The sequence below is a fragment of the Marmota monax genome, unplaced genomic scaffold (assembly GCF_021218885.2).
Source record: "Marmota monax isolate L192 unplaced genomic scaffold, Marmota_monax_Labrador192_F-V1.1 WCK01_AAM20220418_F8-fsc00149, whole genome shotgun sequence".
NCBI lineage: Eukaryota > Metazoa > Chordata > Mammalia > Rodentia > Sciuridae > Marmota > Marmota monax.
Window position 1 is genome coordinate 2,870,806 of NW_026693170.1, and position 16,911 is coordinate 2,887,716.

At 48.8% G+C, this 16,911-nt stretch overlaps 1 protein-coding gene across 2 annotated transcripts in view; it reads left to right on the forward strand.

Moving 5' to 3' along the window:
* Nucleotides 1-10,223, forward strand: part of Lypd5 (LY6/PLAUR domain containing 5) — a 31,821-nt gene extending 21,598 nt beyond the window's left edge. The window contains exons 1-5 of one of the 2 annotated variants that reach the window (XM_046455562.2): nt 4,359-4,509; nt 6,174-6,302; nt 6,713-6,889; nt 7,077-7,223; nt 7,474-10,219. In XM_046455562.2, coding sequence (XP_046311518.1) covers nt 4,452-4,509; nt 6,174-6,302; nt 6,713-6,889; nt 7,077-7,223; nt 7,474-7,733 — 771 coding nt within the window. In that variant the 5' untranslated portion in view covers nt 4,359-4,451 and the 3' untranslated portion in view covers nt 7,734-10,219. Of the gene's footprint in view, nt 1-4,358; nt 4,510-6,173; nt 6,303-6,712; nt 6,890-7,076; nt 7,224-7,473 lie in introns of those variants that run through there. The other variant, XM_046455561.2, reaches the window with a different exon arrangement.
* The last annotated feature ends 6,688 nt before the right edge of the window (nt 10,224-16,911 follow it).

A 16,911-nucleotide genomic window follows, 5' to 3' on the forward strand; every position in this document is an offset into this window, starting at 1 on the left:
AATTTCTAAAAAGTGATTATGAAATAATAAAGAATCTCTAGGTTCATAGGGAGCCCAGGGTTCATTGTATAGCTGTGTGCAAACCCAAAAGTGCCAACCAAAATGTCTAGCATTAAATAAAACATGTAGGAGACCATCAGTTTGGATTGAGGTCCTGCACTAAGCCCAGAAGACCAAACCAAAATGGAGTCACTCATGCCAAAGTCCCATGCTACCAAGTGAAATTAAATTAGCTCACCTTCCAAGAAATCGGGAGAAACAAAGATAATAGTCAACTCACCAAACAAGCCATTTTAGCCAGTCCAACAAGGTTCCTTTAACCTGTAGAAAAGAACAATTGTTTTAAAATGACTGATCTGCTTTTTATCTGCTGTTAATGCTTCTGTGTACAAAGTCAACCTCCTTTGCTCAGCTCATTAGAACACTCATTTTATTTTAAGGAATGAAGTCTTGCTGGATTTGAGAACAACAAATAAAGTCCATTAAGATCTTTAAGCTACATTTATTGTAATTTTTGTCTTTTGACACTAGTAATGGTCACTAGGTCCATTTTGGCTTGAGTTTTTTGGGCTTAGTGCAGGATTTCTGTTCCAAACCAATGGCCCCCTATACATTTCATTTAATGCTAGGGCTTTTGGTGGGAATCTTGCGTTGCAGAGGGCTATTCAATGAACACTGAGCTCCCTGTGAACCCAGAGATTATGTTTTTATAATCACTATTTCCTGTGATCACTACTTCCTGTATTGGGGAACTTCCTATTTGATAACCTGAAAGACTCTAAAAGTTGCTAAAGGTTACCAGAGTCAAAATCCACCCCAACCATTGGTCCACCATCTCCATAAACCTCAATCTCTAAAACTGTGAACTCCTGTGACGACCTCCAACTCCTCCACTTTCCACAGGGGCTTTGGAGAACCCAGATTTCTTCCAGGCAAGACTCCACTTTCCAGAGACCCTAAGGTCCACCCTGCCCCCATCTGGACGGCCCCCCCACAGACAGCCTGGGGCAGGAACCAGAGAAGCAGGAAGAGTAATTTAGGTGCTGAACAGGTTCTGGGAAGTGAGGCCTGATGGGAGGGACAGAGATTTGGCAAGATGAGGGCAGGGGAGTTTGTGAGTGTCCACAGTGGCTGGGTGTCTCCCGTCAAAGAAAAATTGCACCAGATGAAGTTCAACAGGCAAGGGAGATGTTATTCAAGATTGCCACAGAGGAGGGAAGATAAACTCAAGTCCACGGAAACAAAAGTGGGAGGGCTTTTGAATGTTGGAAGAGCTAGTGGAAAAGTACTGAAGAAAGACCAAAGGAAGCTGGTCAACGGATGTGTCCAGGACTTAGAGTTATTCCTGAGGTTGCAAAAGTTTATCTCTCTGATTGAGCCAACTGTGCTTGCTCATTGTCCCTTATCAGAGTTAGGCTCCTAACTTCACACAAGACTGGGAGATAGGGGCCCCGTCTCCTTTGATGATTATATTTCACAGACCTGGCTCCCAGGTCCTTAAGGAAGACAATTCTAGGTTGAAAAGTCAGCCAGGGGCCAGAAAAGATTCACCTCCATTTCAAAGGGAGCAGAGAAAGAAATTGAAATGACAAGTTTTCTTAAGCAAGTGCTTGTCTTAATTCATTTTCTGTTGCTATAACTGAACACCACATACTAGCTAATTTGTACATAATAGAGTTTTATTTAGCTCATGGTTCTGGAGGTTGGGAAGTCCCAAGAATAGGCACCGGCATCTGGTGAGGCCCTTCTTGCTGCATCGCAAGAGGCCGAGGTGGGGGCTGGGTTTGTGGCTCAGTGGTAGAGCGCTTGCCAAGCATGTGTGAGGCACTGAGTTCGATTCTCAGCACCACACATAAATAAATGAATAAAATAAAGGTCCAAGGGCATCACATGGTGAAACAGAGCAGGTGCACTAGCTCAGGTCTCTTATTATGAAATCACTAATGCCGTCACGGGTTCCCTACCCTGATGACCTCATCTTAGGTTTCCATCCAGCACCTGAACTTCTGGGGGACACATTCAGACATAGCAGTCCTCTAAGCAACTGGAGGCCCTGAGTCAGGAAGACCTGTCTAAAATTTAGTCAAACCAAGAGGACTCTAAGGCCCTCTCGGTCGCTGCCATCATGTTGACTGGATATCCCATCCATCTGTGGGTCCATGATCCGCAGACTCTGCAATGCCCAGTGTCCACCTGACCCACCTGGCACGTGTGGATGTGTCTGACCCAGGCAGCAGCATCTCCAGGCAGCAGGAAGTGAGACAGGTCAGAAGACCTAGCTCAAGGTCTCTGTCCCCAACTCCAGCAGCCTACTGGGGCATCCATATAGATACCCCCACCTGTTTAACGTCGGAATGTCATGTGATTCTGTGTGCGTGTCCTCCAGTGCCAGCGTATTCCTCTCCCTGGTGTTTTTATTTTTTTAATTTCATTTTTTGTTTTTTGGTATTAAGAACTGAATCCAGGGCTGGGGATGTGGCTCAAGCGGTAGCGCTCTCGCCTGGCATGCATGTGGCCCGGGTTTGATCCTCAGCACCACATACAAAGATGTTGTGTCCGCCGAGAACCAAAAAATAAATATTAAAATTCTCTCTCTCTCTCTCTTAAAAAAAAAAAAGAACTGAGTAAAGTCCAAGGGGACTTTACCACTAAGCAACATCCTCAGCCCTTTTAACTTTTTTATTTTGAGACATTGTCTAATTGCCCAGTGGAAAAGTACAAATTCAAAATATTGAATTAGTGATCCTCCTGCCTCAGCCTCCTGAGTTTCTGGGATTCCAGGCGCGCACCGCTGCACCTGGCTACTTCATTTGTCATTTATGCAATCATTAGGATGCAATTTTTTAAAGCTATTTTCAAAATTACACACATGATCTGGGGGTGGAGCTCGGGGATAGAGCACATGCTTGGTGTGCATGAGGCCCCAGGCTCCATCCCTACCACCACAAAATACAGTATTAATAGTAACTTCACACGGATGTCCACCCACACAGAAGCAAACTCTAAAATAACATGATAAAATCAGTGATGGGGGAGCCACAGATTCGTACAAGTGGGGATTATCGAAAGCCTCAATCACAGCTTTGTTGGGACAGAACCAGAAGGATCAGTGACACAAACCACCCACTGCTCTTAGCTCTGTCTGCATCGTCCCTGGGAGAAAAGACAGCATCAGAGCCGGCAGAAAGCTCACTTAGTTTGTCAGCCCACCCCTCAGCTCCCCATCCATAGACTTCCTTGGACAGCGCCATCTGCTTTCTCAGATCTTCACCCATGCTAGGATTTGTGCTGGCAAAGCAAGGCCTGTTTCATTCATTTAATAAACTCTCATTAAATACCCTCTGTGGTCATGTACTATCCATCAGGTATCCCTCTTTCCCTCTGAGTTTGTCTCTGTGTCTACATTTACATCTGTCCACATCTGGTTGTGGGGGGGGGGCGGGACCTGGACCCCTGGGATTGATTGAACTCACAATCCAGCTGGGCAGGGTGGCGCACATCTGAAATCCCAGCAGCTCTGGAGGCTGAGGCAGGAGGATGGTGAGTTCAAAGCCAGCCTCGGCAACAATGAGGCACTAAGCAACTCAGTGAGACCCTATCTCTAAATAAAATACAAAATAGGGCTGGAGATATGGCTCAGTGGTTGAGCGCCCCCAAGTTCAATCCCTGGTACCCCCCACCCAAAAAAGAGGTAGTTGAACTCGCGATCCTCCTGTCTCAGCCTCCTGAGCCACTGGGATTACAGGCATGTGCCACTGCACTTGACTCTTATATGTCTTCTTTCTCTCTTGTGCCTCTTTGTGTATTGATTGATTAATTGATTGATTCATCCACTCATTTATTCTGCAATATCACAGCTATCCCTGGAGGCCCCTGAGGAGGTCACAGCCTGGTGGAAGAGACAGACACCAGCCCAGCCTAGTTTGATCAGGGCTGGGAGAGAGTGAGGTGTTGGAGGCCAAAGAGAGATGGCTGAGCAGGGAGGTGAGGGTCAGAGATGGCCCCAGGGAGGGGATGATGTGTGTGTATCTCTAAATCTGGAGACGTGGCCCCAGGATTGGGAGCTGTGTGTGTCTGAGTGTGCAGGAAGCGTGTTTTGATGTAGGGAAAGAGAAGAGAAGGCAAGAGGCCATTCCCAGACTAGGATAGAGTATGGGGAGGAGGGGAGGAAGAAACCACAAACCCCACCACTGTGCCCCACAAATTAAGTCTTACAGACCCCTAGCTCCTTCCTTGGGACAGGAATCCCTTCTTCCTTTAGCACCCAGGACTCATCCTGGCCAGGTCATGATTACCTAGGAGATCAGCCCACATAAGGGAGGGTGGGGTGGAGGAATCCTGGCCAGGCTGGGCAGCCAGGATGCCTGGGCTCATTAAGAAGAACCAGCCAGACAGCAAACCAAGCAGCAGGAGTTGTCCTGGGTGTCTCAGCGCAGATCCACACTCTGGCAATGGGGGTCCCCAGGGCCTTTCTGCTCTGCCTCTTTGGGACTGTGCTCTGTCCGACAGGTACTTCAACCTCGGAGCCCAATATAAGAAGGGTTTGGGGGCCTGTACCGCTGGGTCAGAGGGAGGAGGGCTGCAGCCCAGACCCTTGGGTCTGAGGAAGGGGGATTAGGGCCTGGACCCTGGGTCTGAGGGAGGAGGCTGGGCCTGGACTCTTAAGTCTGAGGGAGGAGACTGGGGCTGGACCCCTGGGTCTGAGGGAGGAGGGCTGAGACCTGTACTTCTGGGTCAGGGGGAGGAGGGCTGGGGCTGGACTCCTGGGTCTAAGGCAGGGAGGAGGCTGGAGGCTATGTTCACTCATTTCTCTCTCTTCCTCTCTCTTCTTCCCCTTCTCAGTCATTCTCTCCAGTAACTATCTTCTCCATTACTCCAGCCTTCCCTCTCCCTGCCCAGCCCCACATTCAAGGGTATTTCTGGGGAGTCACCAGTGCCCTTTTCCAAACTCTCAGGGACCTTGGCCTCATCTTCAGGTTTCCTCTTCCCCTAACTGGTCTAGGATGGGGACATGTCATTTCAGAATGGCAATGGCTACAAAGAGAAAGAGAGGCAAGAAGGAGGCTATTCCTGTGCACACGTGTGTATCTGTGCATCCCTGGAGAGAGTGTGGGCTCTGTGTGTTGTCAGTGTGTCCTTGGGGTCTCTGTGCTTGTGTGTGTTTCTCTGTGCCAGATTTTGATGTCTGCATATTTTAAAAAATGCTTTTGTGGCTCTGTTTATCTCCGAACTTTATTTTCTTTGTATAAGAGAGATGCATATAATTAGGTGTAACTGTGTCTCTGTGCATCTCTGATTTGTGGGTCTTTCTCCATATATACACACACACATGTGTGTGTGTGTATTTTTCTCTGTGTGCACCTGTTGCATGTCTATATATCTTGGATCCCTAAATGATTTTAAACTGTATGTACTTATGGTCTCATTTTCAATAATCTCTAACTTTGTCTAATTGTGGTCTCTTGTTTTATTTGCATATATGTGATTCTTGGGTCTGTAGTTCCCTGTGTCTTGGTATGATTTCCTGCACTTCTGAATCCCTCAAAACAATGTATACAAAATCACACTCCCAAGCCTGAGGTTCTGCGACATGGGCTGGAGTGTTTGTAATGGGCGTCCAGGTGAACACTGGTTTTGTGTGAGACTGTAGAACCCTGCATGGGTTCGTTCAGGCTGTTCCATCTGTGTTTATGAGATGTGCATGGACCTGTGTCAAGTTCAGTTTGCCTTACCTCAGTGTTTAGTGTTCTGTGCGTGTGTTACTGGGCTGGCTGTGTGTGAGATTATCACACCAAACTGCACCTCACTGGACTTCAACTGGGGCACCTGTTTCCCGTCGGAAGTCTTTTAGTGCTACTGTATCTAACGTGCTTACTTGGGGAGGGATGGACAGAGGCAATGAATCACTTCCTCCTCCCTTATCTAAGTCTTAGAGGGCTTCCTGGATGAGGGTGGAGACCTGGAACAACTTGGAGGGAAAAACTGCAGAGAGGGCATTGCTCTGCGGCGACACAGACCCAACCATGACTGGCTGCAATAACAGACCCTGTTCTCTCAGGGCATCAAGGCCCAGCTTCCTTCTGGGCGGAGGGGCCTGGCCATGTGTGGTCCCTGAGTCCCTAGGAAAGGCTCCTGCCCTGGCCCTGCTGATGCCGCCCCTACGCCCCTCCTAGGTTCCGGAGCCCTGCAGTGCTACAGCTTTGAGCACACCTACACGGGGCCCTTTGACCTCAGTGACATGAAGTTCCCCAGTATCTCCTGTCCCCACGGATGCTCTGAGGTTGTCCTGTCCCTGGACACTGGTGAGGGCCTCACAGAGGCTAGAAAAGGAGAAGGGCGTGCAGAAGAAGAAAGGAAGAGGGGAGAGGAAGGGGAATGAGAAATTAGAGAGAGGGGGGGGAGGGAAGGAGCGAGGAAAGAGGAAAGGAGGGGAAATTGCTAGCGAGGCAGCCAAGGATAGGGACAGATGGAGAGGAGGGGAGAGAGAAAAGAGTGGACGGGGCACAAGAGAGAGATGGGGAGGAAAAAGACAACGGAGAAGGTAGGAAAAGGAGGTGGGAAAGGAGGGAGAGGAGAGGGAACGATTAGGTGGGGAAGAGGGGAAGGAGGGAGGGAGGAGCAGGGGAGAAGAGCCTGGCGGAGGTGGGGGAGAGGAGAGCTAGGAGAGAAGGAGGAGTGTTGAACTCAAGGCCTCTCCTCCTCGCGTCCCCAGGGTATCGCGCACCGGTGACCCTGGTAAAGAAGGGCTGCTGGACGGGACCCACGGCCGGCTCCATGCAGTCCAACCAAGACGCGCTGCCGCCGGACTTCTCGGTGGTGCGAGGCTGCGTGGGAGACTTTTGCAACAACCACCTCGTGACCCATGACGTCATCCCCAACCTGAGTCAAGGTGGAAAGCAGGGCGGGGCGGGGCGGTCAGGGGCCGGGTGGGGCGTGGCCTCCGCTGAGCACCCGCGGCGGTCGCGCCCCTTCGCCAGCCTCCCCGTTGGGCTCGGCGGGCACCCCGGTGCAGTGCGCAGCCGCGGAACCGAACCTGGGAACGACTGCCTGGGTGCGCGTCTGCTTTCTCTTGTTAGCACCTGACCCACCGAGGCTCAGCGGCACCGAGTGCTACGCCTGCGTGGGCGTCCACCCCGAGGATTGCTCTCCTGACAAGTCCCGACGGGTCCAGTGTCACCAGGACCAGAGCGTCTGTTTCCAGGGCAATGGCCGAATGACCACCGGTGAGGGGCTGGAAGGGGGCATGGACCTGGGCAAGGGATGTGGAGGCGAGGCGGGTCCCAGGGCAGAGGCACAAGACAGGCCTGACAGGGAGACAGCCCCAATCTGCGGGAGGAGGCGTGGCCCTGGCCGAAGGAGAAAGCACTGAAGTGAGTCTGAGGACTGAGTCGTGGCACTGGACATGGCCTCTAGGGTGGAGGCTCAGGTGCAACTGCCTCTCTGGTTCTGATCCCTCCCCACTGCCCACCCCAGGCAATTTCTCAGTCCCTGTGTACATCCGAACCTGCCACCGGCCCTCCTGCACCACCATGGGCACCACCAGCCCCTGGACAGCCATTGACCTCCAGGGCGCCTGCTGTGAAGGGCATCTCTGCAACAGGGACTCCGTGACCCAGGCCTTCAACACCCCTACAGCTGCTGCTCCTCACCGGGTGCCCCACATCATGACCCTGGCCCTCCTAGCCCCTCTTCTGGTCAGTTCTCTGGGAGGACCCCTCTGGCTCTCCATATAGTTCCCCCCACCTCGGGATGTTGGGCAGGGTACACCTCCTTCTCCTCACTGCTTCAGCCCCAGCTGGAAAATGATGTCAAAACAAGAGCAGCACCCCTGTCCCTCTGGCCATGACCATCCACCTCCCTCTCCCTCCTGCTTGCCTACCACCACCCTGCCCAGGGCTGGTTAGCCAGCCTGGAAGAAACTGGACCCAGTCACCAGCACCCCAAGAAACAGTCACACCTTGCCCCACCCGAGGAGCAGTTCTGACAATAGCCATTACTACAGGAACCTGTGACAGTTTCCCAGGCTCTTCCTCTAGAACCCAGTCACAGTGCTAGGAAGGATCCATGATGCTGTCTCAGTTAATATCATCAGCAGCCCCTCACAGTGGCTCATGGGAGTACCTGAAATCCCAGCTACTCTGGAGGCTGAGGCAGGAGGATCACAAGTTCTTGTTCAGCCTCATCAATTTAGCAAGATCTTGTCTCAAATAAAAATTTAAAAGGGCCAGGGATGTAGCTCAGAGCTAAAATGCCCCTGGGTTCAATCCCCAGTATTGAAAATTAAATTAAATGGCTGGGCATGGTGGTGCAAGCCTGTAATCCCAGCAGATCAGGAAGATGAGGCAGGAGGATTGCAAGTTCAAAGCCAGCCTCAGAAACTTAGCAATTTAGCAAGGCCCTACTACTCTTTCAGCAAATACTCACGAGGACCCTGACTTAAAATTTTAAAAATAAATAAATAAAATAAAAAGGGCTGGGGATGTGGCTCAGTAGTTAAGCAGCCCTCGGTTCAATCCCTGGTACCAAAAAATAATAATAAAATTAATTAATTAAATTTTTTAAAAAAACTTTGTTGGCATAGTTTGTAAAACTAACATATGAAATTAGAAATCTGAACAGTGATTATCCACGGGGATTAGTGATTAGAAGAGGGAATACAGAGGTTCCTGGGGACTCAGTCATTGTATTACTTGATCTGAGAATTTATTGAGCTGTCTGCTTATGATTTTGAGCTCTTTCTATATGTACATTATTTTCCATAAAAGGTTTAAGAGATTTAAAAAGTTTTCTTGGGGGACTGGGGACATGGCTCAGTGTTAGAGTGCTTGCCTAATATGTGTGTGGCCCTGGGTTCAATCCCATAGATAGATAGATAGATAGATAGATAGATAGATAGATAGATAGAAAGCTTTTTTGGTGCAGAAAAGGCAAATGAAGAAAGAGGCAAAGAGAAAAACAAAAAAGCCTTTCTTAAAAATTATGTATTTAATTACAACTAAAGGAGCAAAGGGGTAAAGACTTCCAATAGTCAGTCATCTTCTCACATGAACTCTTAAATTTTAGGAAACACATTAAAGAAAAGAATGGGCCGGTCATAGTGCTGCAGGTCTGTAATCCCAGCTACTCGGGAGACTGATATAGGAGGATGGCAAGTTTAAAGCCAGCCTCAGCAATTTAACAAGGCCCTAAGTAACTCAGCAAGACCCTGCCTCAAAATAAAATATAAAAAGGGGCTGGGGGTGTGGCTCAGTGGTGAAGCAACTCTGGGTTCAATCCCCAGTACTAAAAACAAAAAAGAATTGACTAACAGATGCAGTGGTACCCAGGAGACTGCAATTTTGTTGTTTGTTTGTTTGTATCAGGGATGGAACTCAGGGGCGCTTAACAACTGAGCCACATCCCCAGCCTCTTTTCATGTTTTATTTTGAGACAGGGTCTCACTGAGTAGGTCCTTGTTAAATTGCTGAGGCTGGGTTTGAACTCATGATCTTCCTGCCTTGGCTTCCTAAGCCACTGGGATTACAGGCATACGCCACCATGCCTGGCTTGAGGATTGCAGGTTTAAGGTCAGCCTGGGAAACTTCGTGAGATCCTTTCTCAAAATAAAAATTAAAAACAGCTGGGATGTAATGCCATGGTAAAGTACCCCAGGTCCAATCCCCAATACCAAAAAAAGAAAAGAAAGAAAGGGATTGACTAAAAGATCCAGAAGATATGGTCTGCATTTTGTTGACTGGTTTTGAATTACCCAGGGAATATTTAATATTTTATTATCTATATTCTGATTGAAGTTAAACTTGCATACCATTCATTTTTGTCTACCCCATTCACATACATGTCTTGTCATCTTAATTTGTGGTCATCTATAGCCATTTTTTGTACTACTCTTTCAGCAAATAATTACTGTTGTCTCATAATGTGCAGGAAATATTTGGTTTTGATGGAGCAAAGGAGACAGCAGAGAAAAAGCATGGATTCTATTGACAAAATTTTGATGTCTAGACACAAGGACCAACTAGGTATAGTGGTGCCTGCCTATACTTCTAGCCACTCAGGAGGCTGAGGCAGGAGGATCACAAGTTCAAGGTCATCCTCAGTAATTTACCGACACCCTGTCTCAAAATTTAAAAACATAATAATATGGGCTGGGGTTATAGCATGTGTGAAGCACTAGATTTGATTCTCAGCACCACATTAATCAATACGTTAGTTAATTAATTTAAGTATTGTGTCCATCTACAACTGAAAATATTTTTAAAATTCTTTTTAGTTGTTGATAGACCTTTATTTATTTATATGTGGTACTGAGAATCGAACCCAGTGCCTCACACATGTCAGGCAAGCACTGTACTGCTGAGCTACAACTCCTGCCCCTACAACTGAAAATATTTTTTAAAAACATAGTAAAAAACAGGACTGGGAGGTAGCTCAGTGGTAAAAATTAAAAATAAAAATAAACAAACAAAAAACACCACAAGGGTCACGATCTCCTACAATCCTTATATAAAATAATAAAAGGAAAGAAGAAACGATATTAAAATAAATTAATAGATGAACATATACAAGAAAATATTTTTTAAAAAGGAAGGAAGGGGGAAGCCAAGGAAAAGAAATGTAGCTGCTACAGCTTGCATACCCATAACTGGTCTCAAGGACACCATTGATGTGTTTAATTTCCTTCTTCTATTTTTCATCCCATGTTTCCTTTGCCCTCAGCTGGCTGGTGGTCTTTACTTAGTAAAATGACCCAAGAGTTCATTCCTAGAAGGTCTGTCCCCTCCAAATCTCATGCTGAATGCTAATTCCCAGTGCAATGTTTGGGGCCTTTGAGAGGCGATTAGGTCCTAAGGAGAACCTGAGGCCTTCTGATGATAGTGGGTTATCACAGGACAAGGCCATCCCATGTGCCTTGTGTCCTTGGCATGAACTGGCTTGCCTTTCTGTTTTCTGCCATGAATTGGAGCAGCCTCTGGCCCCCACCAGAAGCCAAGCAGGTGCTGATGCCATTCTCTTGGAACATTCGACAGAGCCTGTCATTTCAGATCCTCCTGACCTCACCCATGTCTGAGGCCTTTAGAAACTTGTTTCTATTTGGGGGTGGGGGAGGTACAGGGGACTGAACCCAGGAGTGCTCTACCACTGAGCTACAGCCCCAGCCCTTTTGCATTTTGAACATGCTAAGTTGCGATTCTTCTACCTCAACCTTCTGAGCAGCTGGGATTACAGGTGTGTGCCATCATGCCCATCTGATTTTATGTACTTTATGTACTTTCTGCACATATGACATATTCATTAAAAATAATAGTGTCCCTAGCAAAGCCAAGGCTAGAACCCAGTTCTCTGGATTTCCATATTGTGACTTTTAAAACTCTGGTGACAGAAGTTCAAAATGCTTGCTATCTCTGGAAGAGGATGTAAAAGGACCTTTTGAGAAGATGGAGATGCCTGGGGCAGCGGGGGGGGGGGGCACACGAATCTACATATAAGTAGAACTGCACCAGTTTATACACTTAAGACTTGTGGATTTTACTAGGTATGTCATATCTCAAGAGAAAGCAAATAATTTAAAATACAACATATAATTAAATGATATCATTTCTGAGATTTGCATTTAAATAACACAGAAAGTGAGGAAGCGGCTGGAAGCATAGAAGGTATTTTAAATGTATTCCTGGAAGTCTATTGTACTCTTCATTTCTCTATGGTTGAAGCTCTCATATATAGTGAACCCTGTGTATCCACAGATTCTTCATCTGTGGATTCGATCAACTGCAGATCGTATATAAATCATTTGCACTGGGTTAGGCATCATAAATAACCTAGAGATGATTTGAAGTGTACAAGAGAATATGCATAGGTTATATGCAAATACTGCATCATTTATATAAGGAACTTGAGCATCCCTTTATTTCAGTATCCTGGGCAGGAGGCAGAGAGGGATCTGGAATCAATCCTCTGCAGATACTAAGGAACGACCGTGTAAGTGCATACATATATATGAATAGATGAAAGAGAGTTCAAATCCCCACTCAACTCTCAGTGACCCGTTTGCTCCCTCCCTTGGGCACTCAGGATGTCTGCCTTTCCTCAGTTATGCAAACAATTCAATGCCTGGGTCTTACAGGGGACACTGCCCCTTCCCAAGATGACTCCACCCTCCCTAGTTTAAGGAAACTGGAAGCCTGGGTCAGCACCAAGGACAGATCCATGGTGTTGGGTCTCAGAACCACAGACAGCAACTTGACTAATGGCGCACAAAAGGTGGAAAATGGAGAGACGCATCCTTCCCACCTGGAGTCAAAGAAGAGTCATTCGGTATCATCAAAAGAGAGTATTACTTCAACAAATATTCCTTGAGCATCCCTACATGCCAGACACTGTTCTATTCGCTGGAATAGCAATCTCTGTCCTTAAACAACTAGACAATTAAGAAAATAAGGTTGTCAGGCATGGTGGTGCATGCCTATAATCCCAGCAACTCCAGAGGCTAAGGCAGGAGGATTGTGAGTTCAAAGCCAGCCTCGACAACTTAGCGAGGCCCTAAGCAATTTAGTGAGACCCTGAAGAAAATGAAAAATTTTTTAAAAGGCTGGGGATGTGACTCAGTAGTAAAGCACCCCTGGCTTCAATTGGAAGGAAGGAAGGAAGGAAGGAAAGAAAGAAAGAATAGAGTCACTTTACATGGTTATAATTTCTATAATGAAGATAAGACAATGAAATGGGACACAGGATGTATAAGGGGATGAAAGAGACCATTCTGGAAGGGATTATCAAGAAAGAGAGTATATTTGAGCAGAGAACTAAAGAGAGGGAATGACACATGAAGAGGTTCAGGGAACAGAAAACGCCAAGGCCCTGAGGTAGAAATAGCGTGGCCTGTTGAAGGATCAGCCAAAAAGCCAATGGGAGGACACAAGGGGAAGGCAGGGGAGAGAGGCTGGGCAAGGTCCGCGACAATACCCAGAAAGAGATGGAGAGAGACAAGAAAGTGTAAAAGACAAGCAGAGATTTACTGGAAAGACTCAGAGGCAAACAGAAGCAAAACTGTACTGGCTACAATTCATGGAGTGCAATTTCCATTATTGATTCATATGTATATACATGTATTATGTATACACACATATGTACACGCATGTTCATATATGTACCCTTTTGTTGTGGAAAACTTCAAACATACAGAAGTGAACAGAAGAATATACTATTTGCTACTATTGTATAACAAGCCACTCTAAAACTTAGTATTTAAAATCAACAACAAAAAAGTATCATTTCTCATGATTCTGAGGGTTAGCTGGGCCCTTCTTCTGGTCTGTCTCATGAGGTTACTCATGTGGCTACTTTCTGCAAGGGCTAGATTGGAGGTTTTGCTCAGGTTTTGATTCTCCTCTGATAGTCCCTCTCCAAGGGATTAGCTTGGGCTTCCTTATAGCATGGTGGCTTTAAAGTTTGAAGAGCACAAAAACAGAAGTCTCTTGTTCTCTTGACAACTGGACCTGGAACTAGCTGACATCATTTATGCCACATTCTATTCATCAAAGACAGACAGAAGGAGAGGGGACTGTACTTCTTGGTGGGAGAAGACACATGCCAGGACAGCCAGGGAAGGAACCATTAGCAGCCAGCCTGGGACCCAATGTACCATAGGTGCTAAATACATAAACCAGGTCCTGTGTTGCAGGCTCCTGACAGTGTACCTCACCTTATCCTCAAGGAACCCTATGACAGAGGTAGAGTAATTATCATCCCCATTTCACAAGGCTCAGGACACCCAGCTAGGGACAGCAGCTGGACTGAACTCAGGTCTCTCTAAAGCAGGCTGTATGTATGTTAGATCCCATGCAGGGTAAAGTCTGAAGGAGGAGGAGCCCCCAGCCCCTCCTCCCTCAGACCCAGGAGGCATGCTCCAGCCCTCCTCCCTAAGATTCACATGGAGACAAAACTAAAGTCTCTAGGACTTTGTGTGTGTGTGTGTGTACATGTGCATATGTATGCATGTTAATATAATAACTTACACGATTCTTATTTGGTGGGAAACACAGATAAAAAAAAAAGGGGGAAAATCAATAAACACAGAAAGAAAGAAAAAGGAGGAAGGCATGCTCTTGGAGATTCAGACCAAAAGAGAAACAGAGAAGTCAGTCCAGTGACAGACTGAGTGAAAATGAGAGACTGAGGTCAACTAACCACGAGGTCTGTCTTCCGGAACCTGGAAGCATCACGAGGGCAGGTCTGTTGCCTACTTTGTTAATCATGATATTCCCCAGTTCTTAGAACAGAGTGCCTGGCACTCAGGAAGGCTCAATTACAAGAACTGGGTAAACAGAGGGCCTGCAGTTCCCAAAACCACCACAAGGTGGGAGTCTCCTTATTCCCCTGAGCCCATCTATGCCAAGGTCCCAAAGACAGTGGTTGGAGGATTGGCCCCCACAGGCCTCTGACTTTCAGGATGTCTTCCCCGGGGCTCAGCCCTGCCGACTTCCCCTGCACCAGCCCTGGGCGACAACTGACCTTTCCACTGAGACACCCTCTTCTTCAGTCCCCTCCACCACCCTTCCCAGTTAAACAACTCTTTGTCCTTGGCCCCTTCCGGCTGGGCCCTAAGGCACCTGGGTCCCTTCCAGGCCCGGAGATGGGGCTAGGTTGAAGGTGGGGCAGGTGGGACCAGGCCAGGGAGAAGCCCTGGGAACTTCTGAATCAGTTCTTCTAGTCTTCCTGGACCCGGACTATGGGATCCAGTTCCCTCCTCCCTCAGACCCAGGGGTCCAGGCCCCCAGCCCCTCCTCCCTGAGACCCAGGGGTCCAGGCCCCCAGCCCCCTCCTCCCTGAGACCCAGGGGTCCAGGCCCCCAGCCCCCTCCTCCCTGAGACCCAGGGGTCCAGGCCCCCAGCCCCCTCCTCCCTGAGACCCAGGGGTCCAGGCCCCCAGCCCCTCCTCCCTGAGACCCAGGGGTCCAGGCCCCCAGCCCCCTCCTCCCTGAGACCCAGGGGTCCAGGCCCCCAGCCCCCTCCTCCCTGAGACCCAGGGGTCCAGGCCCCCAGCCCCCTCCTCCCTGAGTCCCAGGGGTCCAGGCCCCAGCCCCCCTTCCTCAGACTCAGGCGTCCAGGCCCCAGGCCCTCCTTGGTCCCTTCTCTTACTCACTGAGATCCTCTGGTGTTCGTTCTCCCTTTCTTTACAGAGACCCTGTCTCCCTCCACTCCCCCTTCAGGGTTGGGATGGAGGCTGAGTCACAGGAAGCTTTGGGGCCCTGAGTCACGGCCCCCACGCCCCTCCCTGGGCTGGAGAGCCTGGCTGGTAGTGCTGTTTCCTACCCACGGAACCCTGCTGCCCAGAACTTCAGCAGCTGAAGGCAGGTCCCCTTCCCACCATGACCCTCAGGGCTGCCCGCTCAGGCTTCTTTTTTTTCTTTCTCTTCACTTCTGAGTCCCTTCTCCCTCCATCTCTCTGATTTTCGTTGTTCCTGTCTTGTGTATCTGTGGTGCCAGGAGTGGACCCCAGGACCTTGTGCATGCCAAGCACACTCTGCCATTGAGCTGACCTCTCCCCGCTTTGATTCCTACATCTCTCTTTGGCTGTCCCACTCAGTCTCTCTGATTGTCCTCTCCCACCCTCTGGGTCAGTCTCTGTCAGTTTCTCAAAAGTACCTGAAGCTGGGGACAGAAGCTGTGGAGAAGCTGGAGCTGTTTTGTGGCTTTTGACTCTTACGTGGGTCATAATGGTTCTCTGGGCCTCAGCTCCTCAATGGGACCAGGACCAAGTTGGAAGGAAGGGGGGGCTGTCCACAGGGGAGCCAATGAAGAGCAGAGGGAAACCCAAAGACAAGCTGGGGGTAGGGGAGGGAGACCTGGAGGTAGGGAGGGAGACAGAGACAGAAAAAAAGTGACTGAGACCTCAATTCAGCAAGAGACAGAGACAGAAACAGAATCCTAGGGACAGAATGAAGCCCATAGAGCAGAGACAGGTGGAAAAAGAAACAGACAAGCAGTGTGGGTGGCACGCGCCCGTCATCCCAGCGGCTTGGCAGGCTGAGGCAGGAGGATGGCAAGTTCAAGGCCAGCCTCCCTCGGCAATTTAATGAGGCTGTAAGCAACTTAGCAAGACCTTGTCTCAAAACAAAAAAATTTACGGCTCCCAAGGCTGAGGCAGGAGGATCATGAGTTCAAAGCCAGCCTCAGCAATGGTGAGGCGCTAAGCAACTCAGTGAGACCCTGTCTCTAATAAAATACAAAACAGGGCTAGGGATGGGGTTCAGTGGGCAAGTGCCCCTGGGTTCAATCCTTAGAGAGAGAGAGAGAGAGAGAGAGAGAGAGAGAGAGAGAGAGAGAGACAATGGTGAATGCAGAGGTGCAGAGAGAGAGAGAATGAAATAGAAAACCAGGGACCAAAGAAGGAGACCCAGACAGAGATACAAGGGAGACCAGAGACACAAAGAGGCTGAGACACAGTGAGACAGGGAGACAGAGAGGCAATGGAAACAGACCTATGGACAGGGACATAGTTAGAGAGGGAGCGTGACAGAGACAGACACAGGAGAGAAAGAGAACCCAGAGGCGCCCAGAGCGGGAGAAGTTGAGGAAGGAGTCAGAGGTGAGAGCCAGGGACAGGAAGAGGGAGGAGAGGTGCTGAGGGAGGGTGCGGGCGGCCAGGCACAGACTTTCTCCAGGAGCAGGAGCACCCGCCGGTGGCTGCACTTTCTCCAAGGAGACGCAAGCGTGGTGTCTGGGTGCGCCTGGGTGTGTCTCCATCTTTCTCCCGCCGCTGGCCGCATGTATGTCACCGAGTGGTAATCAGGAACAGTGTGCCCAGCCCCATGGCAAGGCACCCCCAGGGGTTGTGTTTTTGTCACCGGGCGTGTCTGTGTGTGTGGTTTGGTGTCTCTGGGTGTGTCCTTGTGGGTTGCCTTGGTGTGGTGCC